At 53.4% G+C, this 21847-nt stretch overlaps 6 protein-coding genes across 6 annotated transcripts; 4 read left to right on the top strand and 2 right to left on the bottom strand.

The window, feature by feature from the left end:
• Positions 1-4162: 4162 nt before the first annotated feature.
• Positions 4163-5239, top strand: P152DRAFT_477569 (uncharacterized protein; the record flags this gene model as incomplete). The annotated part of the gene is made up of 1 exon (XM_033681594.1): positions 4163-5239. One exon carries the CDS (start codon positions 4163-4165, stop codon positions 5237-5239), a length of 1077 nt encoding a protein of 358 aa, XP_033529802.1.
• A 4982-nt stretch (positions 5240-10221) lies between these two features.
• On the top strand, positions 10222-11666 carry P152DRAFT_444376 (subtilisin-like protein; the record flags this gene model as incomplete). The annotated part of the gene is made up of 4 exons (XM_033677804.1): positions 10222-10473; positions 10522-10707; positions 10755-11276; positions 11326-11666. The coding sequence occupies 4 exons, from the start codon at positions 10222-10224 to the stop codon at positions 11518-11520; spliced, it is 1155 nt and encodes a 384-aa protein (XP_033529801.1). The 3' UTR covers positions 11521-11666.
• A 2109-nt stretch (positions 11667-13775) lies between these two features.
• On the top strand, positions 13776-15952 carry P152DRAFT_406044 (amidase family protein; the record flags this gene model as incomplete). Its single annotated transcript, XM_033676849.1, has 6 exons — positions 13776-14326; positions 14373-14541; positions 14590-14673; positions 14720-14880; positions 14932-15116; positions 15156-15952. 6 exons carry the CDS (start codon positions 13776-13778, stop codon positions 15950-15952), a joined length of 1947 nt encoding a protein of 648 aa, XP_033529800.1.
• Positions 15953-16050: 98 nt separating this feature from the next.
• P152DRAFT_444369 (uncharacterized protein) lies at positions 16051-17216 on the bottom strand (the record flags this gene model as incomplete). Its single annotated transcript, XM_033677803.1, has 2 exons — positions 16483-17216; positions 16051-16359 (listed from the first exon to the last, which is right to left on the bottom strand). Exons 1-2 carry the CDS (start codon positions 17080-17082, stop codon positions 16051-16053), a joined length of 909 nt encoding a protein of 302 aa, XP_033529799.1. The 5' UTR covers positions 17083-17216.
• Positions 17217-18258: 1042 nt separating this feature from the next.
• P152DRAFT_406003 (uncharacterized protein) lies at positions 18259-19821 on the top strand (the record flags this gene model as incomplete). The annotated part of the gene is made up of 4 exons (XM_033676845.1): positions 18259-18413; positions 18467-18576; positions 18628-18762; positions 18812-19821. The coding sequence occupies 4 exons, from the start codon at positions 18259-18261 to the stop codon at positions 19819-19821; spliced, it is 1410 nt and encodes a 469-aa protein (XP_033529798.1).
• A 608-nt stretch (positions 19822-20429) lies between these two features.
• On the bottom strand, positions 20430-21670 carry P152DRAFT_477564 (uncharacterized protein; the record flags this gene model as incomplete). Its single annotated transcript, XM_033681593.1, has 5 exons — positions 20430-20677; positions 20724-20832; positions 20882-21236; positions 21283-21370; positions 21418-21670. 5 exons carry the CDS (start codon positions 21668-21670, stop codon positions 20430-20432), a joined length of 1053 nt encoding a protein of 350 aa, XP_033529797.1.
• Positions 21671-21847: the final 177 nt, after the last annotated feature.

Here is a 21847-nt window from a genome sequence, read left to right as displayed (position 1 = left end):
ATGCTCGCTGCAAGTGCTCACGAGCAAAGGCTGCACAAAAGTTGGATGCCAACTCGAGCCAATGGTCTACTTTGGAGGAATCTCGTACATCTGAAGACGGTTCGTCGATCGAAATACATGTATGCGCAAACTTCGGCCGATTCAGGGTTGCGATTTCGTGGAAAGACTTCATTGGGGAGTTTGTGGAAGTGTCAGTGCTATGCTGCAGCCGACAACGTTCCGGATGCCAACAGCGACTGCTTGCGCCAGTGTCGTGCTCCATCAAGAACAGATGTGGGCTCGTCGAATGAATCCGTCGGCTCGTTCCGAGCACCGGCCAAGTGCCCGGCTCTGTATCGGAGAGTCACTATGCCGTAGCAACAAAACGGGGTTCAATGGCATCAGCAAGCCCTTCTATTTCCAACCGATCGATTCTTTGGACCCCGAAGTTCATCATGCCGAGGCCTACATCCGGTTCGACTATGATTAAGTCAGGGACTGAAAAAAAAGGAGACTGAAGTTGTTCACTGAAATATTCCGGACGTATGAAGTCCAGAGTTTCTCGTTGGCGGTTGGAGCGGGGCTTCTCCAAGACCATGGTTGTTGGAAGACACTTATTTTGTCCGAGCAGAGAAGAGAAACCCGTTTGCAGAGTTCCTGTTCAAATACACGGCCCCCAAACGCCGAGTCAACAACAACCTGCGTTTTGTTCGCCTGGAATCGATCGCCCCTGAAGGGCGACAGTTATGGGAATTGCATCCCCAAAGGTCTTCGGGTCTTCCAAGCCCAATGACTCTAAATCCGGATGTGAGGATGATTTCATCCCAATAGAGGAGATTCTCTCCGAAGCTGAGGATGGTATCCAATCTGCCTGCCACTCGGAGTTGTCCCATCACAGTGATATGTTGCCTATCCTGGCGAAGGAAGAGATCTAGAAACGATCGATCTGTCGGAATGTGCTGAGATAATGAGGTAAATGGTTGGCAGAGAGCTTTGAAAGCCGTTGTTGACATTGGTGCCTAACCTTTCGGAACCACATAGGGGATTAAACGAAGCCACGAGCTCCAACCGTCCACAGTCTCTAGATAACTATTATCATTCTGCCCCAAAGTCTAAGCACCAACCATTTCCATCACGACTAGCGATTATTCCCACACGAACAGACACATCTAATGCGCCGCACAGCTGGAATATGGTATATCGTGATGGCACCGACTCGCCCGTTGATCGCGCGCCATGGCGGCAAGGCAGCACGGATACTGAGGGACACCAGGATAACTCCAGGTTCCCGACTACATGCACTACCTAATCCATTCCCACTAATCCGTGAAACCACAGGACTGCTACGAGGTACTCGTATGGCAAGAAGAAAGGAAAGCTTCCAGCCTCAGGGAGCATTTTTGCGCCGCCGGGTCTGACACACACCGCCTCGACGAGAATTGAAGTCACTAGCGAGATCAAGGTGACATCCATTATCTCTCCCTTTGTATTGATAGCACCTGGCCTCGACAGACCCGTAACAATGGCCAACCCATTCCATGCAACCCACTCACTTGGCATAGCGGGCTGATCCACCCCAATCGCCTCCAACAAATAGATGTGACACCCTCTTCATTCACTTTCGGCATGAGAGAGAACGAACCACATGCTAGAATGCATAGTACGACGTCTGGGAATTCGCTTGTAGTGAGAAAATCTACTACCAACTCCCCAGCGAGAGCTTCCGGTGAATCTGGTGCACGTGGCCTAGTGCCGGCGTTAGCGGAGGAACTGAAAGATCAAACTGACCAGGCAGGGCGGCAATTCCAGGGGGACGACCAGGTCCTTATCGCCACTGGTAATAATTTCACAGCGGAGGCATAGAGGGGCCATACCGAGCGTCATCCTCCACGGCAAGGAACTCCCAGGGGTTGACCTCTACGATCCAGGATCAACAGAAATTATATTCAGGTGCAATTTCGACGCGATCAGTGCCACCGTCCACAATCGGGCCTCGGGCAGCTCAGCACCAGGCACCTGACTTCCCATCTCACGGTCCAAATCCTACAAAAGGCCACAACATCTGGTTCGGTCAAAAGGTAGACAGGATCAAGTTGATGACCAAGTGAGTACTCGCTGCCCACTGAATGACATTCGTCTTATGTTTTCCAGTGTCTCATAGGGAATCCAACCACAATTGTAGCAGAGGAAAATGGTGGGAGAAACCCTTCACTCGCACAGATGCTGGAAATGGAGGTGGAGAAGTGGAGAGCTGTGGACTGTGTTTGTTTGTCATCGCCCTGCCGGCATAAAATCAACGACGCTACTATGACTGAGCTGGGCCAGGAGAGCAAGACCGAAACTGAGTTCTGGTAGCAGCTCATCCATATTCACAGCAAAGCAGTGCGGAACTTATTTTAAGAGACTCATTCGAGGAATCGACAGCTTTTGTGGTTACTGTATCTGTAGGGCTTGACTGATTTGACTAATTGGTCGGGCAAATGTTTTGGTTGGAGAAGCGGGATCAAGACCATAGATTTCAACTCTTTCTCGGTATGATATATATTTCCAATAATCTCATCGCACTTGTCTAAACTTTGATGGAGGGGACAGGCCAATTCCTGCCAAGTAGCTTCTCGTATGTGGCTCCCGTGGACAAGCAGGCCGTGAACATTGGCCGATTCAAATTCGGCCACCACTTGCCGCATATTCCGGACGGCGCTGCCAATCTGCTATTTTGTGCCAGGCCTCAGGAGCTTTTAGTGCGACGTGACAGTTTCTCACATCTGGACGGTCAAGGTATGGACTCCCGTTGGGCGGAAGGACGTGCGTGAGCCAGGCCGCGGGTCGATAGCACGTATCCGCAATGCATACTGGTGTTTTGGGCGTTTCCACTCTCGGCGATCTAAGTGACCATCTAATCGATCGAAGCCTGACTACCCGTGTCGAAACTTGATACTAGGCACGTCCAAATAATCACTATGGCTCCAGCCATCCCCATATGGTGCCCATCCTATGCGTCGAGAAACGCCCGCCTTCGATACTCCTCAGTCTCTCCAATACCCCCAACACCACTCCCTTCTATTCAAGATACCCGAATACCAGAGCTTCAAGTGCTTTATTTTCGTCCCTGACCATGCAGAAGACGGGTTATGGGAGCGTTTGCGCGAAGACAATAGGCGCGAGGACGTTGTTAATCGGAGAATCTCGATATGGATAAACCCCAGGGCGCCTGGGTCGCGCTTTCATGTGCACACCAAACAATTGAATTACATTTCAGACTATGTACAATGGTGAGAACACCTCGATAATTTCGTTTAGCCTTGAAGAACAGGCTGGCACTAACATTCAATTCACGTTAAGGGAAGTCATATTTGGGGACAATGAGGAATTTGGGATTCAACGAATCAATGCTGCGCCTTTTTCTGAAAGTAATTGGGAGTACACCGATTGTTTCAGGGGCAATCGGGAGGTTGCTCGGAATGGTGATGATTTTATTCATCGTTGGAAGTTTCCGAAAGAGCCAGAGGAGGAGCCCGAGCGGATCCGAAAGATCACGGTCCGGGCATACCGAGTTCGGATGCTTGGGGAGAAGCCTCTGGAGTCGGACTCGTTGGAATTTCTCGAGGATGCTACGGACAACAAATGTGCTGGTGTGGAATTTGAGAGGGAGCGTGCCAAGTCGAATGGAAGTCGCGATCGACATTCCTATGTGGTTGAAAACATCGATCCTGAAGATCGACCGTTTGCCGAATTTATATACCGCTTCAAATCACCGATCAAGGCCCGAAAAAGGCTTGGCCGACCCAGCAACCAACCACAGCAGAGGGTGTTCTTAGTCGACGAGGAATCTGATTCGGAATGTTCGGTTGTACCGCTCGATACCCCCCGACTCTATTCGGAACGAGATTCGACCTATACTCCTGGATTATCCGGCCATGTCTCTCGTCGCCTACCGACGCCATCCGAGAGGAAGCCCGATCAATAGAGTCAGACCAGCAGGCGCCCCCTGCAACGATTAGAAACATACTAGGAGTGCTCGGTGGGTTCTGACGAGGAACGGTATTCGCCAGCGGAGGCAGTCGGGCTGAGCAGCGTTCCTCCTATGGGTGATCATTCTTGTGGATCACCAGCCTTCGTACCACACCGCGATCTGACAGCGCAGACGCAATCGGGACATACGCCTGGAGGGGCTCCGGTAACCATGAACCGTACCCAACGGCCCAGTGCGAGCTCTTCCGACCGCAACGAGAGTATTCCAGCTCTGACCCCCGCGGACAGTTCTTCTTCGTTTGGACTCGTCGAAAGTATAGCACCCGATAGTGAGCGGCTGGGTTCCAACAACACTGCAGAGGAACAGCAGGGGGAATCGGTTCATACCTATATCAATCGAATCCAACATCTCAGGTGTCAGTTCGAGGACCCGCTCGAGACCATTTCTGGCACCGGAGAAACCATTCAGACCGGTGTGCTGTTCGCAGAGATCTCAAAGCACTATTTAAGCATTGCGAAAGCGCTCGAGGACAATCCATCTAAATTCGAAATTTTGACAGCTCGTGACTATGGTTGGCTGCTGACGAGCGTTCGTCCTGGTAAAAGGGCCATCGGTTCCAGTGCTGCAAGTCGTTCGGAATCATTGTCGCTGAAGCGAGCTTCACAGACGATTTCAAGAATGCCTAGACAAAAGCGATTGAAACGGCCTCCAATCCCAGAGACTAGTTCTGAGGGGGATTCCGACTTCTCCATGGATAGTGATCATATAAACTGGCGACCATCGGGAAGCGGATCGGAAAGCGACCTTCGAGGGACCAACGAGGGTGAGGAGGAATGGTTGATGATGAAACCGGACCTATCAGGGCACATCATTCCGCGTGGAACTTCATCGTTTGTCTCGCCTTACAACGCTTCAGGAAGATCTGGTGCTGCTCAGGGATCTACCGAATCACTGCGACAATCTGTAGCTTCAAGTTTAGCGGTCACGGATATTCCCCCGAACACCATTCTGGGCCATGTCGGGCGCTTGGAGATGAGTACGACGTTGAAGCGTAAACAACACAACATATCTCAGCAGCGTCGACCCCCTCCGTATGTGGAAATTGTGAAACGAGTTGATCGTACCAAGCGAGCGGAGCCGTCCAGTGCCCCAGTGGGTCCGGGTGATCGTCACAGCGGCACATCCGAATGCCCTCGCATGGGTCTAGCGGCGGATGTCAACCGTGAGCTAATGAGGGAAATTGACGAGGTTTTTGAGGCCGTGGAGCTTGGAGGTGCCAATTTTTAAAGAATCTCGAGAAGCGTGCGAAATATCATCGTCGAGCAAGTAATATGGCTGTTGTCACTTTCGACTCTGATAAGAAGTTCGATGGCATATCAGCATGCTTTTTGCTCTTCACTGCTTGTAAGGTGACTATACCGCAGAAGCATTCTCATCACAGCATGTAATATTAAAATACGAATAACAATGACAATGACATCCTGGAATCGGAGAAGCCTGGCTTGGGATAGTGCTAATTTCTAAGTGTTTCTTGGGCCGAGAGACGTGGATATCGCCTCATGATGTGAGCGTTGTCTCGGATCCGAAAAGGTCCTTGAAAGATAACTGAAAAAAGGACCACCGCATGGACTGCTGTCCCCATGGCTTCCGGAGGCCGACTTCTAAGTGCAACGGAATGGGAGGGATAAAAAAAAGCAACAGGCGAGAAGTATGACGCCGTCTTCAAAAACTTGCAGAGCGGGTTGTTTGTAAGAGACCCTTTAACCTGCCTACGGACGGTCGAGGGCTGCCGATTGAATTCGGGCCCTCAAAGAAACCGCAGCTAGGGTCGAAGCATTGATAGATCAGGACTCAGAAACGCTGGCCAATTAAGGCACTTGAATGGACTTCGAGTGTATTAGGGTTAGGAATGAGACTGGAACTGCTTGTATTGCACGGGATTGGAATTACTGAGGATATGACATCCACCGTCACAAAGGAATGGTCTGCGACGATAGGGGAACTACACAGGCAGGTGTTGCTGGTCCCTTCTAACCATGTTCCAAGCCCCCGCTGGATGCTGGCGAAGTTCCCTCGGGGCGATAAGTTAGAGCGTCGAATCCTCGATTTGGGGAGAAGACTACCCTGAGTGGAAGGAGAGAGTACATCATTGGGGCCAGGGTTAGAGTCTCCGGAGCGATACTGTGAGCCAGAAACCAGTCGGTAACACTTCGACCAATGCTATCCCACACTGGTGACGTTTGGGGTTGGATGAAGTATAAAGTCCCACTTGGGTGGCAGTCTGGATGATGTTCCCTTTCGGTGGCTTGTCAGAGTCCGAGCCTCAAAGCGATTCCCGCCACTGCTGTCACATGCCTTTTGAGAATCGAGGCGTAAAAGCTCTGTCTTTGCCCTCCACTGCGTTCCGACAGTCGACCGAGACGGTCCGAACTGAATATACGGATCCCATCGGGAGGGGAAACGGGAGGTTTACCATGTTTTATCGCGGCGAAATTCAAATCCCGGTTGGACGACGGCATCGGCGTGGAATAGGAATGAGCGGGAAATTCAGCATGAAAACCGGGATTCCTTCCGGCGCCCATCTCCCCAGGACCGGAGGTTGTCCGTTTCAACTAAGCAAGGATCTCATGAGGTATACAGAGCGTATCGTGACGCAGACAATGCCAGTGAGCATCTCCTATCTACACCGCCCAATCGATCGTAACATCATAATCTCGTACTTAGTCGGTCATGCTATCGCGACGATCCGTGTGCAAAGGAACATGGAGTTCGTGGCGGGGAACCGCGAGCTACAACCGAGGGAAAGCGGTCAGACGGTCGCTGTCGGGGCCTGCGCGGTCAACCGCCTCGTTTCTGTCAACACAGACAGATTCGTCCTCAAAAGCGAACTGCCCTCGTTAGCCTCGGTTTCATCAAGCAGACGTATAAACTCAACTACCACGGAGCACTTCCAGGCCTGCCACTGCCGTCCTCGACCGAGAATTCGCCCCCATATGATATATGTCGATGGCTTTCGGTTCGAATCGGCGATCTAGACCTGGTAAGACTCCTCTGCGCTAGTCGCACAATCCCCTCTAACTGCCTCGTCCGGACTCGGGACGTAGAAGATTTGGGCTGCCTGTATCCCGAAGTGTATAAACCCCAGCATAGTCCGTCATCAAAAAGGAATCGAAAAGGCAAGATCGGCAGTGGGCAGGTTGCGTTGCCTAGGAAATGCCGGCGCAAGCATCGCAACCGTTAGGATTTGATGCCGTCGTCGGACCATCAGCAAAGGCTGGTTGATCGAGCGTGGCTAGAGAAGTAGGAAGGAGAGAAGGAAGAGAAGAAAGGAAGAGAGTTCGGCCAACAGGCCAATTCCTGACAGATTTCTGTTTAGACCGAGCAATGTTGTTGAGGGGTCGATTCAGGAGGACAGGACTAACACACCCCTTGGTACCATCGCTGATGATTTATGACTATGAGACAGGTCTCGGATGCGACACTCCATGATTCTGGGAGCACCGAAACACACCGTTGATTTTTCAAGCCGACACTTGACTCTGGCTCCCAGCTGCGAGACAGAAATCTAGGAGGTTTGATATCAGCCACTAGTAGCCCTGGAAAGTATATCAAGGACAGTTTGATGAAGGACCACGACGGTACCTAGGCCCTGGCACGAAACTGCCGCGGAATAGCACCTATCTCCCATTAAACCTGGCACCATTTCGACTGCGCCACTACGCAAAATGGTGCCTTGATTTTGGATCGCGCCAGCTCTATTACCAGCCCTTTTACCGCCATCCTTCATGAGATGGCTTGGATTGCCGTTGAATCATGTATGTATGTCAATGAAGCTGACTAATCATTTGCCGGTTTCACATCACGTGCGGCTGGATATTTGATGTTCCGCCACCGAGCGGTATGATATCACATCCCCCATTATCACGAATTCACCATTCATTGTCGATCGAAACGAACAAAGAGATGCCGCCTGCCGATAGTATAGAAGGACTAGGAAGGTCAAAAGGAATGTTACAGGGACTGGGGATGATCAGTCGGAGTTCCGAAGCGCTCATCGACATGATTGATCATTGATAAGATGATCCCGTCCGTATTGTTCGACCACGCCCTCGACGCGGTCAGGTGGCCAGGAACCCGGACAACATGATAGGACCATCCTTGCTGGAACAGGCCGATCCTGTCATTCCAGTTGCCTAGTAAGGTTCGAATGAGAGACAACTGACACGATGATTAGATGAAAGGATGAGATCCATGGATGGCGAGGACACCTTTCTTGTCGACATGGATCCGTTTCTTTGCCGCTCCGCCATTGGCGAGTTAAACTTCCGGGGCCTGGACAGTGGACAGCCTTGACGCCTTGTCGAGATTGCTCAGCACGGCCTCCCGCCTGATGGACGTCGTTATGAATTAATATCATTGCGCTTGTCCAGTCCATGGCCTCGTTCCCTGATCCAGGACGACGGAGGAGACATTGGTTAGGGAAGGTATTAGCCATTGGGGAACTACTGGTTCCTTAGTTGGTTGGACACGTCCCACACACTCTAGCAGTCCAGGCAAGGCCAATTCCGCGAGATATCCACCAGTCGAAGCCGCGAGCCGGTGGATCACACGCGATTATGGATATGGCTAAACCTCGATATCCCCATGTTGGTTGGAATTTCAATGGTGCCCTGTCCCAATTTCCCCTCCCGTCTGCCAGAGTCCTGTCCTTTCAAATTTATGCCTAAGTTTCCAAGCCACACGGTCTGTGACACCCGTGACCCGATCCAGACCCCGGCACTCTCCCTTGTCCATCACTGACCACATCTCCAGAGAACCGGGCTCGACCATTCTCCAGCCGTATTGCCATGCATTCGGTATTGTTGATACCATGCCCTTGTCTACTGTATCAGTGAAAGGCTGATGGATATGAGATCCACTCTCTGGCTTGGCGTCCAAATACTGTTCTCACTGCTGCATTTAACCACACCGCAACAATAACGACATGGTTGCTAGAGACGATGCCGCAGACCATGAGTAATAACGCTATCACAGTGGGCCAGACCGAGTGGATTTACGGTGGTTTTCCATGGTTAGTGGTTCCGGTGTTCCACGTCCTAAATTGCGGATGAGGACGTGCTTGAGCCTTAACCATTCAGCGGATGATCGACAACACCGTCGCTTTGGTCACCTGGTGTTCTGGTAGCCTGTCCCAATTGGGAAGGCGACGATACGCCAACGTTCCTCAAGGGGTCAAGCTTTGGTTTCATGGACCTTCGTCGTCTCCGAGCGAGTCGAGACTCAATCGCCACACCTTATGTCCCCTGCATCTAGCCAACGCGTCATTAGTCTCTAAGGACTCCGTTAGCCGCCATTGGATATCTCGAGCAACGTTGCGCCGATCGGTATCTGGCTCTTTGACATCAGGCCGCTCTGATAGTCCTCGACACCGTGCATGAGCTTCTCTCCACCTCCTCGCATGGGCGGGGCGCATGGAGTGGGCGGCGGCGGGAGATGAGCGGAACCGCTCAATACTATGTAGGAAGTGACGTGAATTCCTCTGCCATTTCACAATTCTCCGGTCTTTTTCGATCTTCATGTCTAACAAAGGCGGTATTCCTAATTGGAAGTTTGAAGCCATGTGATAGCCTCCTAGTCAAACGCTCGTTCTTATCATCTTATGACGTCCTTTCAGAGTCGACTCTCGGTGCCGTTTGCCCAATGCCGTAGCAGCAGCATGCCAGTCGCCCAAGGTTACGCGACATTTCAGGAAGCTGGTTCTCACCAACCAAAACGGCGAGTCCCCCCGGCATCATCGCCCTACGTGCCTAGCATTCAGAAACGTCGTCGATCGTCCCTGTGATCTATATTGACATGCATCTGGCCAATACGACCGTGCAGATATGGTGACTGATCACTCCCTCATAAGTTTCGATCGTCGTTCCATGCATCCTGGCCTCGATATTATGCGATCCAATTGGCGGCGAATATCTGGATCGTACGAGGAGGACGATGTCCGGCTTTCCTTGCTAGGTAGGTCGGCTCCAACCGCGTCGTCGAGGGGCCTGCCGGATCGGCATCGTGAAATATCTGGACTGCCTTTGCCATGGGTATTGCAATGCATCCCCATTATGGGATATGGTTGCACTCGGTGATGAGTCCTGGGTAGGAAGGTCGGTCATCCAGTGTCTTCGCTCTGGCGGTGGTGCTGAAGGGAACATAAATACGGCCGAACCTTCGTCTTCGGTTACTGGTTCGGTATCCGGTTTCAATCGTCTTCCTCATTCATCATGCGTGGTTTTGCTGTTCTCGCTCTTCTGCCCTTGGCACTGGGTGCTCCCGTCATCATTCCACGCGCCGGTCAACTCATTCCAGGCAAATGGATCGTCAAAATGAAGGACGACGTCGCGGGGGAGATCTTGCAGGAGGCTCTCAACTTCCTCTCTGTCGAACCTGACCACATCTATGGCATCGGGAGCTACCAGGGGTTCTCCTCGACCATCGACGACGCGATTGTGGACTTGCTCTCCAAACTCCCCGGCGTATGTATCTCCCCTAAAACGAGGATGGGTGCCTAACGAATCTCCCAGGTCGAATACATTGAGCAGGACACCATCATCACGACCAACACCGACATCACCCAGCCCGGCGCTCCCTGGGGTCTGGGACGCATTTCTCACAAAAATCCCGGCAGCACCGAGTATGTCTACGACGACGGCGCCGGCGAGGGGACCTGTTCCTACGTGATCGATACCGGCATTTACACGGGCCACTCAGTACGTTTCCTGTAAGAACCTCAAGTCGGAACTGACGCATGATGCAGGAGTTTGAGGGTCGTGCCACCTTCCTTGCCAACTACGCTGGGGATTTGATGAACACAGACGGGAACGGGCACGGCACCCATGTCGCGGGGACCATCGGGGGAAAGACGTACGGTGTCGCAAAGAAGACGAAGCTCTTCGCCGTCAAGGTCCTGAACGCGGGCGGCTCCGGGTCCAACTCGGGCGTCATCGCCGGCATCAACTTCGTCGCCAAGGACGCCAAAACCCGCAGCTGCCCGAACGGAGCGGTCGGGAACATGTCGCTCGGCGGCTCCAAGAACCAGGCCACCAACGATGCCGTCAAGGCCGCCATCGACGCGGGCGTCTTCATGGCCGTGGCCGCCGGCAATGATGGCAAAGACGCTAACAACTACTCGCCCGCATCCGAGACCACAGCGTGCACGGTCGGTGCGACGGACAGCGACGACGCCATTGCCTCGTTCTCCAATTTCGGGAGCGTCGTGGATATTTTCGCTCCCGGGGTCGACATCTTGAGCAGCTGGATCGGTGGCACCACCGCGACGGTACGTTACCCTCGGTCGTCGAGACCATCGCCGCTAATCACCATCGCAGAACTCCATCTCCGGCACCAGCATGGCCACTCCTCACATCGCGGGATTGGGCGCGTACCTCTTGAAGAAGGATGGCAAAGTCTCCCCGGCTGAGCTCTGCGCTCGCATCAAAGAGTTGGCGATAAAGGACGCCATCTCGGGCGTCCCGAGTGATACCGTCAACTACATAGCCTTCAACGGCAACCCCTCTGGTTAACTTGTGTTGGCTTCAATATAATGGGGGTGGTGGATTCATTTGAACCACATTTCTTAGTCGATTTGAAATTCCGCTGCAGCTGAGGATCTGGGGGAATTGATTCGTTTGATTCCTGATTATGAATAGACCGGACCAATAAGAATTTGATGCTTTAATGAACATATGCATTGCACGGCTCGGGTGAAGGCTGTCGTATCTAGGGGTGTTCCCGATACGATATCGTCACGATCTTGCCATAATCGGTTATTGTATCGGTGAGGAAGAATCCCGCCGATTTATATCGGCCAATCATATCCGCAGAGACACGTCCAATGCGAATAAATATCGGCAAGATCGTCGCCGATACGATTATCGTCTCTGATATTGGCGCTAAATCATGAGTTCGTCCTAATTTGGTATTCTCTCCTGTATATCTTCTCGCAGCGACGGTAATGTCTATTACGCGCAATATTATAGATTCTACATATATTTTACAGTGACTGATAACTTTCTAGACTTTTTTTGGCAGCATAACAATCATGGCTTTGAATGAGAATAGAGCAATGGTTACCCGCCATAACCAACAGAATTACCTCTTACTTAATGATGGATACGATGAAGCTTTACCAGAAGATCAAATAACGGAATCTGGTTTTGAATCTTTGTCAATCTATCATCATCTGAAGTTCTGCCCTCAGAGTCAGTTTCACATGCCCTGACTCATTCCGAATTGGCTTTGTAACTGGTGGCGAGTACACAAGGATGAACTGCCTCAAATGGTAGAAGCAAGAGAGTATCTACTAATTCCATCGTCAGAGGTGTCAGTGGAACGATTATTCAATGTGGCAAGAGATATATTAGGTATCCGGAGACATTCGATGAAGGGTTGTACAATGCGGATGTTGACGTTGATAAATGATCCCTATGCAAACGCCCTAGAATTCTAGCAGCCAAGTTATCCAAAAACCTTTATAGAAATCAGATTGAAGCTAGTCCTAATGAAGTAGTTTACCGATTCACCGATTCGCCGATGTTGATAAAATTTAACGAATAAAATATCCGTAGAATAGAAAGGCTGCCGATATGAATCGGCGAATCGTATCCGCAAACCTGAAAGGTTGACGATATGGATATCGGATCCGTGCCGATACTCTATCGTATCCGTAAAATCGGGAAATCGGCCAATCGGGAACAACCCTAGTCGTACCCACTCCGATCCTTCGATCCTGGATTCCTGATGTGGTAATATTAATGAATGCTCATCCTCGCTGATAAAGTTGAAATGCGGGTCTTTGACGTAGCGGCAGATTTGCGCTTAAATACATTGTGCCTTCGGCCTTCGGAAGCAACACACCCACTCCCACTCGGTAGATTCGAAAACGTACACGGAACCCCAAAACGGACAAGTAGTAGCAAAGACGATAAGTGCAAAGATGTTATCTCTCTCATTAATCATGGGCACGATGGGTTTGGCAAAGGTCAAGTTGATTACCGTGTTCTCCCAACAGCAATCTCCCTTATCGTATGAGCGATAAAGATTCTCCGATTGTGAGGAGTGTATTCTCGTTATGCGAAAGGCGCTTGCGAGTGGCGTTTATTGTAGAATGGCTTCTTGGGTTGAACGGACGCGAAAAAGCACTTTCAGACTGGCGTTTATAACGACTTCATGGATCTGACCGGTCCTCAATTCTCATATGAAATTTTACCTTGCGACTCGTGGAGAAACACCTCATCATATCACCATTCCGTTCCTCGTAACATCGATCGGCAAGACCCATCTCCACACCCCCGGATCCCAAAGATAAGCCACGTTGTGCACACTAGACTACGACTCTACGAGTGCTCCAACATGTGTAGATCGAATCCTCCGCTGCTCAGGTCCCACTTCTCAGCGTGCCCAGGCGATATCAGGCCGAAATCATCCTAGCGAATCATTAGTATCCATCTGACCTCCCTGCCCATTTCCTTCGTCCCTTATGGATGCCGCATCTCGGACGGAAATGATGGAAGGAATGCCCCGCGATGCGGTTAGATAGCACTTATCAGGCCGTTAGTGACCAGTTGGCGGGTCGGATATTGGGGGCCGTGCGAAGTATAAAAATGAACGGGATGGATGGAGTTGCCATGGAAGAAAAAGAAGGTCAACTTTTCTCGATTCCGCCGCTATGAAGTCCACCACCCTCTTCGCTTCGCTGCTTGCGGCGGCTTCGGCCCTCGCAGCGCCAGTGCAGCGCGCGGAGTACAAGCCCGTCCAGAGGACGCTAGAGGGGGACGACATGTTCGAGCTGGGAGGCATCCAATACCTCGCGAATAGTCGACATCCCAAAGCGGTCCTGGAGGGTGATTGCTCCAAGGCATCGAGTGAATCCGTCGTTCCGCTGACCGTCGTTTACACGGCGGAATCGTCGATGGATGCGGCCTACCTGGAGGGCGTCTTGGGCAGCTTCGCACGGGAGGACGACGTGTATTCCGAGGACTTCCTGCACGCGCTGTACATCCGTTCCGAGTCGAACAGCCTCGATCTAGATGCGTCGGTGTTGTCGATGCTGGACTCGTTGTCGATCCCCAAGCTCTTCGTCACCCCCGAGGTGCGCGTTCCGAGTGGAGACCACCAGGTCACCGTGATTCAGGTCCAGAAGCCGTCCGTGCAACCCGCATCCGGTCCATACGCCGCGGTCATAACCCAGCAGTCGGTTTCGCTCGGAGCGGTCTACCGGTTGTACGAGGATTCATACAAAACCTTCCTCTACGGCACCTATGATTCCAACGACGGAAGTGGAACCTGGACCGAAGCGGGACGGTCCAAGGGCTGGAATCCTCTCATCCCGTACGTCTTCCGAACCGGCAGTGGAAGTGCTGGCTAACATGTGCAGGGTTCCGTCACGGATCTACAACTTCGGCGACACCCGGCCATTGGCGGGCAAGCGGGTCGGCGTCAAGGATCTGTACGGAATGAAAGGGCTGGTCACATCCGGTGGAAGCATCGCATATGCGCAGGTGATGCCGGTGCAGACGGAAAACGCACCCAGTATCCAGCGCCTGGTAAGACGAGCATCCCACGACCGTGACGTTGACTGACATGCCGCGTAGATCGATCAGGGTGCGGTGCTCGTTGGAAAACAAAAGCTGGCGCAGTTTGCGTCGGGGGCCAATCCTTGGGATTGGTATGATGAGGTGAGTCGATCCATGCAACCTGCGAGAACATTGCTCATTCGTCCAGCAATATCCGTTCAATCCCCGTGGCGACGGCTGGCTCACATGCTCGGCTTCATCGGCTGGCGGCGGTTGCTCCATTGCGGCCTATGACTGGTTAGATTATGCGATCGGTTCGGACACGGGGTCATCCATGCGACGTCCGGCGGCGGTGTCGGGGACATACGGGTACGTCTCATATTCGGCAATGCATGGAGCGAAAGACTGATTGCACAATAGAAATCGGCCGAGCCAAGGCTTCATGTCACTCGAGGGCGTGATGCCATTGGGAGGCTCCACCGACACGGCAGGCGTGTTCTCGCGGTCACCATACGACTGGGTCAAATTCGCCCGAGCGTGGTACACGCCCGAGTTGTATCAGGATACCAATACCACCGGACTGGAACCCCTCGTCGTCCCTCCGGGTCCTCTAGGGGGGGATGCATTTTCGGCCGATGCCCCAGCGCTTACGGCGTGGCCGTCGACGATCCTGTACCCGGTCGACTACCTTCCTCTCAACAACTCGGCGGCACAGCCGGTCCTGGAGGAGTTCATCGCCGGACTACAACGGGTGTTTGGGATGCAGGTGCGCGAGTTCAACTTTACGGAGTCGATCCTCACCGCATCGGATCCCGTCGCTCGCAACGTCAGTGCCTTTAGCGGTGCGACGAGCGTCATCGCCGGGTATTCACAATGGACCACAGTCGGGGAACCGCTGGTCCGCGAGTATGGCGCCAAATTCGACGGTCGCTTCCCCCCCATCGACCCTTCGGCACGGTCCGGGTGGTTGCGGTACGCCAACGCCACGTCCGGGAGGACACCGTACACCTACGCGGAGTACGTCGAGGCGCAAGCGGTCCGGAAATACGCGGCGGACTGGTACGATAGCGAAATCCAGCCGTCGTCCGACACGCAGTGCAGTGAGTCCATCATGCTCAACGACATCGGGACGGGAGGGAAGCCATCGTTCCGCGAACGGGACCTCAACGAGGATCCGGCGGCGTCGTACTTGGCGACGAAGAAGAAGAACACCCTCATGACGGAAGCCAACATCTGCCCGATTTACGCGTGTGCGGATTACACGATCCCCATCGGTCAAGTCGAGTACGTCAGCCCGATCACGCAAACAACGGAGATGGTCCCGGTCACCATCAACATCATCGTGCGCCGCGGATGCGATGGCATGCTCTTCGACCTGGTGGAGAAATTGGCGGACGAGGGGGTTCTGAAGACGGTCAAAACGGGGCGAGTCGGCTTCTAGGAATGACCGTGTAGAACTGCATCACAAATCTGTAAATAGCGAGGCCAATCTGGAGGCATCTAATCAGTAATTAATCATCATCAGCCAAGATCTGTTTCTCATCCAGCGACTTTGGTGGCCACGTCTTCCATTGCAACCGCAGATTGACTAGTGCGAGCCTCCTTAATCAAGACCTTGTACAACCACTCCGGCATTCGTTCGGTCGCATCCAGGTCCACGCCCGAGTGGTCCAGTTGATCCGAGTCCATGGGAGGAGTGATTTTGACCTTGCCTTCGGCAGTGAATGCGAACTGCGCACACGCGACTTTAATGACGCTCACGGCCGGATGTCGCAGGGAGAATGCCAAATGCTCGCTGATGTATCGATCCAACGCGGCGGTGAAGGGACCGGAGATGGGCGGGTCCGTCTTCGATTCGGACTGGCCACGATCGACAAAGGACGCAATATCGTCGTGGGTCAGGGAGATGTCGACGGTCCGTAGCAAGGGGTCCGTGGAAGGGAAGGCAAGTTGGATTTGGACGCCGCCGACGGTCGCTAGATCATCGTTTGGTGAGGAGGCGAAGGATCGCTCGAGAGATGCGGTGAGAAAAGCGCTTCGAAGTCGGAGGGGAGCGATATGAGCATCAAATGCGCGCTGGAGATATTCGATGACGGTGTCGCGAAGGTGCGTTGGCATGCGGAGAAGAAGAAGCGGGAACGAGGAGAAGCCCGGAGTGGGGGATGAAGGTTCGGGATCTTTGAGGAGCAAGGCGGAGTGTACGGCACGGTCGTACTGAAGTTCGATGCGAATCCCCACGGCCTCTGCCAAGGTCGGTTGCTCGGTGGATTGGGAGAGGTCGTCCTCATGTTCGCCAACCGTGAACGCATGTGCTCGATGCCAGGTCGGTTCGTCGCCAAACCGCTCCCAGGTGCATCGTTGGAGGGTGCCAGTGACCGGAGCGACCATGGAATCTCCCGTGGAGAGCTGGACTCCACGAACCGAGTCACCTCGCAAGACATCGCGCAAGCGGCGGGCGTGTTGCGAGAGGGAGAGATCGGAGGATGGGTTGGATGGACGATGGTATAGTGGGGAGACTCGAAAAGCAGTGTAGGTGGTGCCATAGACGGGGTACGGCGGGTCGTTCTCCATGGTGGCGGAGGGAGGGTTGTAGGGGCCAAGGGGAATGGTGATTCAAGTGCATTTGGTACATTACATGAAAAACATGAATCGATTAGTACCATATAATAAAATATAAACATTGACGAAGCCACAAAGGGAAGGAGACAACGGGAACTGAACGTCATTCGCTGGGCAGGTGCAGCCGTGCAGGTGGAGGCTGCAAGATTCCAAGGCATCAAGATCCCTCCATCAAATGTCTAAGGCTCCAAGGCAAACATGTTGGTTGAACTGGGAGAGTCACATGACCACTTATGATCCTATCACATGATCTCGATCACATGATCCCATATGATCTTTTCCAACGGAGCCGGAGTAATCTTCTTCTTTTCCGCTCCGGCTCCGGCTCCCTCATCCAATCGTCTCCCCATTCATCCCCCATTTTCCAGCAACGGAATCATCACATCGGCCTTCCACTCCGCTTCCGAATCGACACGAATCTGCAAGAATTCACAGAAACCCCTCGGATTGGTGGAGAGGGTACACCATTCCCTTTGATTGGTGGTGTGTGTTCCCTTGTTGGGCCCAAGTCCCAACCGTCTGAACTGTGAATCGTCATCTGCATCCGCCGCCGACTCGGTAGAAATTCTCTCTGGAAATCCCTTCAGATGTGAAGTGTATCAATACCGAGTCGAGAGAGAGAGCAGAGGGCAGAGTCCAGACCCCAGAGGGCAGAGTCCAGAGTCTTCGCGGTGAACAGGAACTGAGCAATCGTCAGCTGTGACCAGACGCCTATACACAATTCCAAGTGTTAATTGCTTGCTCCTCTATTGAACGGAACAATCGGGTTGCGTTTCTTCCCGTATACAGAACAACAGTCCATCCACATGCAAATGGCGCTCATGATTCAATCAAATCCATCGTTCTAGCTACCCACTAATTAATCTTCCTCCGATCCCTTCTCCATTTCTTCTCTCTTCCTTCATCTTCGCCTCCTCGGTCGTCACACCACGGCGGACGCTTCCCTTTATATTGTCTCCATCCCACCACCCCATCCTTCACTCTCACCTGTCCTCCACTCTGTCCTTGCCCAGCTGGTCTGAGTCCTGTTTATCACCACTTTCATCTGCTACCCATCTGTCCGAATCCGTAGTCGTTTGGATCTCGGTGGCTTCGTCTTCCGAACTCACGCCCATCATGTCGGGCCCAATGGTCGACGGGTCTCTCGATCCCGCCGTTCTTCCCCAGCCTTCCACCATGGACGCTCCGACCGATACCACCCAGAAGTCCACTGGCAAACCCAAACCTCACATCGCCGACACCGTCATGACGCGCCGGAACTGGTACCAGCACATCAACTGGCTGTAAGCTTTTCCGTCCATTGCCACGGTCGTCGACCACGCTGACCACGATGCAGAAACATCACATTCATCATGGCCGTCCCTCTGCTCGGCTTCATCAAGGCGTACTCCACCCCGTTGTACACCAAAACCGCCGTCTTCGCCGTCATCTACTACTTCATCACCGGTTCGTCCATGTCTGCCACATGCGCCTCGGCTGTGCTAACCACTCGTGCAGGTCTCGGCATCACTGCAGGATACCACCGATTATGGGCGCACACATCCTACTCCGCCAGCGTCCCATTGCGGATCTTTTTAGCTTTGGCAGGAGCCGGCGCCGTCGAAGGCTCCATTCGCTGGTGGTCGCGAGATCGTATGTCTCCCTTTCCTTCGCATGGCGAGTCGACAGCTGACCGTGACAGACCGAGCGCACCACCGATACACCGACACCATTAAGGATCCCTACAGCGTTCGCAAAGGGCTGCTTTACTCGCATCTCGGCTGGATGATCATGAAGCAGAACCCGAAACGCATCGGCCGCGTCGACATCGCCGATCTCAACGAGGACCGCATCGTCGCTTTCCAGCACCGCCACTTCCTGAAGGCCGTCATCATCATGGGCCTCGCCTTCCCTACCCTGGTGTGCGGATTGGCCTGGAACGACTGGATGGGCGGCTTCATCTACGCCGGACTCATCCGCATCTTCATCGTCCAGCAAGCCACCTTCTGCGTCAACTCGCTCGCCCACTGGCTCGGCGACCAGCCCTTCGACGACCGCAACTCCCCCCGCGACCACGTCATCACCGCTGTCGTCACCCTCGGCGAAGGCTACCACAACTTCCACCACGAGTTCCCCTCCGACTACCGCAATGCCATCCAGTGGTGGCAGTACGACCCCACCAAGTGGTTCATCTGGACCATGAAGAAGCTCGGTCTGGCCTCCGACCTCAAGACCTTCTCCGCCAACGCCATCGAGATGGGCCGCGTCCAGCAGCTCCAGAAGAAGCTCGACCAGCGCCGCGTGAAGCTCGACTGGGGTGTCCCCATCGACAAGTTGCCCGTTATGGAGTGGGACGACTACATCACCCAGTCCGAGAACGGTCGCGCCCTCATCTCCATCGCCGGTGTCGTCCACGACATCTCCGACTTTGCTGCCCACCACCCCGGCGGCAAGGCCATGATCCGCAGCGGCATCGCCAAAGATGCCACCGCCGCCTTCAACGGCGGCGTCTACCGCCACAGCAACGCCGCCCACAACCTGCTCGCCACCATGCGGATCGGCGTCATCCGTGGTGGCATGGAGGTCGAGATCTGGAAGCGCGAGCACCAGCAAGGCGCCTACATCAAGGACGAGGGCGGCAACCGGATCATCCGTCCCGGCGCGCAGGTCACGAAGATGGCGGAGCCCATGGCCACGGCCAGTGCGGCTTAAACGAACCGCAAACGCATGGAAAAGTTCGGCATGGCATCGGCGTTACGGGGATTCTATTAATATACGAACCTTTATGGCGATGAATTAGATGGAATTGTATCCACGGTTGCTTGATGTTAAGTGACGCTTAGCCAGTCTGGAATTCTGTTACCGTCTTATATCGGTATCCATCATGATTTGACATCCGCTCCCATTTCCGACTCCCAGTAGCGCAAGACCTGACCACATCTGGAAACGGGATAAGCTTGATTTGTTTAAATAACCAATTAAAGCAGAAACAATCTAATACTCCCGGCGCCTACGTTTTGTTAAAAAGGAGGGTAATCCGCGTTAAGATTGGCCAGAATCTTCGTAATTCAGAGACTGTACTGGCTAGACCGGTTCCCGGATGTCGTCCAGTCTTCCGGTATACGATCATTATTCCCAGTCCTCAACTAAGATCCTGGCTCGACACACAGGATATCTCGCTCCGGAACATTCATGGATCTTGGGTTCAATAGGTCATGGCCAGCACGTCCTCACGCTGGCAAATTTCATTTCGTGACTACGTTGGATAGAATTACACCTAGGTTGGTGTTCGGACGTCGTCCGTCCACCCGTCATGCGACTTAATACGCACGCACAGCGTGCGGTCGCCGCCCATTGTACGCGTTCCGAACCGTCCCCAGCTCCACTTCCGCAAACGTCACCTCGAAGGACTTGGGGTCCGCCGGCATCGGAGGGGAGATGTTGAACCCCGTCCCTCTCGCCCGGATACGGCGTTCCGCCACCACCAGTTTCTTCCGGAAAATAAACGTGGTGAGCCAGCGGGGGAGGTACTGACCGGGATGCCAGATCGCCTGGATGATATATACAGCTGGGAGTGGTGAGCGATGGATTTCCAGGAGTCGCAATCAGCTTACCGAGAGTTGGAAGGACGTCAAACACCCAGAAGATCCATTCATGCTTGTTCTGGGAAGCCATCGGATTCTTCAACTCCTGGACAGTGACGATCGAATGCGTGGCACGGAACTGGCATTGAGTTTAGCGGTGTCCCGTCCGTGAATTCCTCGGCGCTTACCATCAGGATTAATGCACTGGCCTCGACCGCCACGAGCAGTTTTCGCCACTGCTTTCGGTCGGGATAGCACGCCCACGACTCGCTCTCGATCAAGAACCGAGTCGCCAGGACCACAAAGCACGCCAGCGTGATCCATTGGATCCACACGGCGAGAAGGACGATATTGTCCAGATGGAGCTTGCCGCCGGCGGCGCGGATGATTTCGGCCGCGGCAAACATGAGTCCGAGCAAGAACGTGACCCAGTCAGACGGCAGCCACAGGTGACGGATCGTGATGCATTCGTCTGGGGCGACGAACCAGATGATCCGGGTGAAGGTCATGAACAATCCGATGGCGATCATGGTTGGGGGGATGCTGTTGCAATCAGCGCCAGAACCTCGAACGTGGGAGAGCCACCTACCCAACGGCGATCGAGTAGATGATGTACGGTTCCATTTCACCCAGGTGAATCGCAGCGAACGTCCGGATAGACAATGCCACCGTCGTAACTGCAGGAGGTCAGCGGTGCCACTCACTTCCACGCATGAACTCGTACTCAGCGACGCTTGTGCCCACAGATGGAAGTACCAGCTCCGATATTTGATGCACTGAAAGACCGCCGTGATCGTGATTAGGCCAAACACCGCGGTCCCGATCACGTTTCCAGGGACATTCGGCTTGTACATGAATGGATTGATTGGTCCAGCCCCGAATCCAGGTGGAAGACCGCCAGCTGACATCCCACCCGGCATCATTCCAGGAGGCATACCAGGAGGCATACCTGCCGGTACTGCTGATTCTGAGGCCATGACGATGGATACGTTGACTGTGGACGAGTATAAGGGGTATTCCCACGCTGGAGTCTTATTGACTTTCTAACCACCTTCCAAACCATGAGCGAGATTCGCTGGACATATATCCTGTCATCGCCGCACCGGATGATGCTTGGCAGCATAAAAGTCAGTGTCCACATCATTCTACGCGAT

Source organism: Eremomyces bilateralis (genome assembly GCF_010015585.1).
Source record: "Eremomyces bilateralis CBS 781.70 unplaced genomic scaffold P152scaffold_41, whole genome shotgun sequence".
Taxonomy (NCBI): Eukaryota; Fungi; Ascomycota; class Dothideomycetes; order Eremomycetales; family Eremomycetaceae; genus Eremomyces; species Eremomyces bilateralis.
This window is presented reverse-complemented; position numbering and strand designations above follow the sequence as displayed.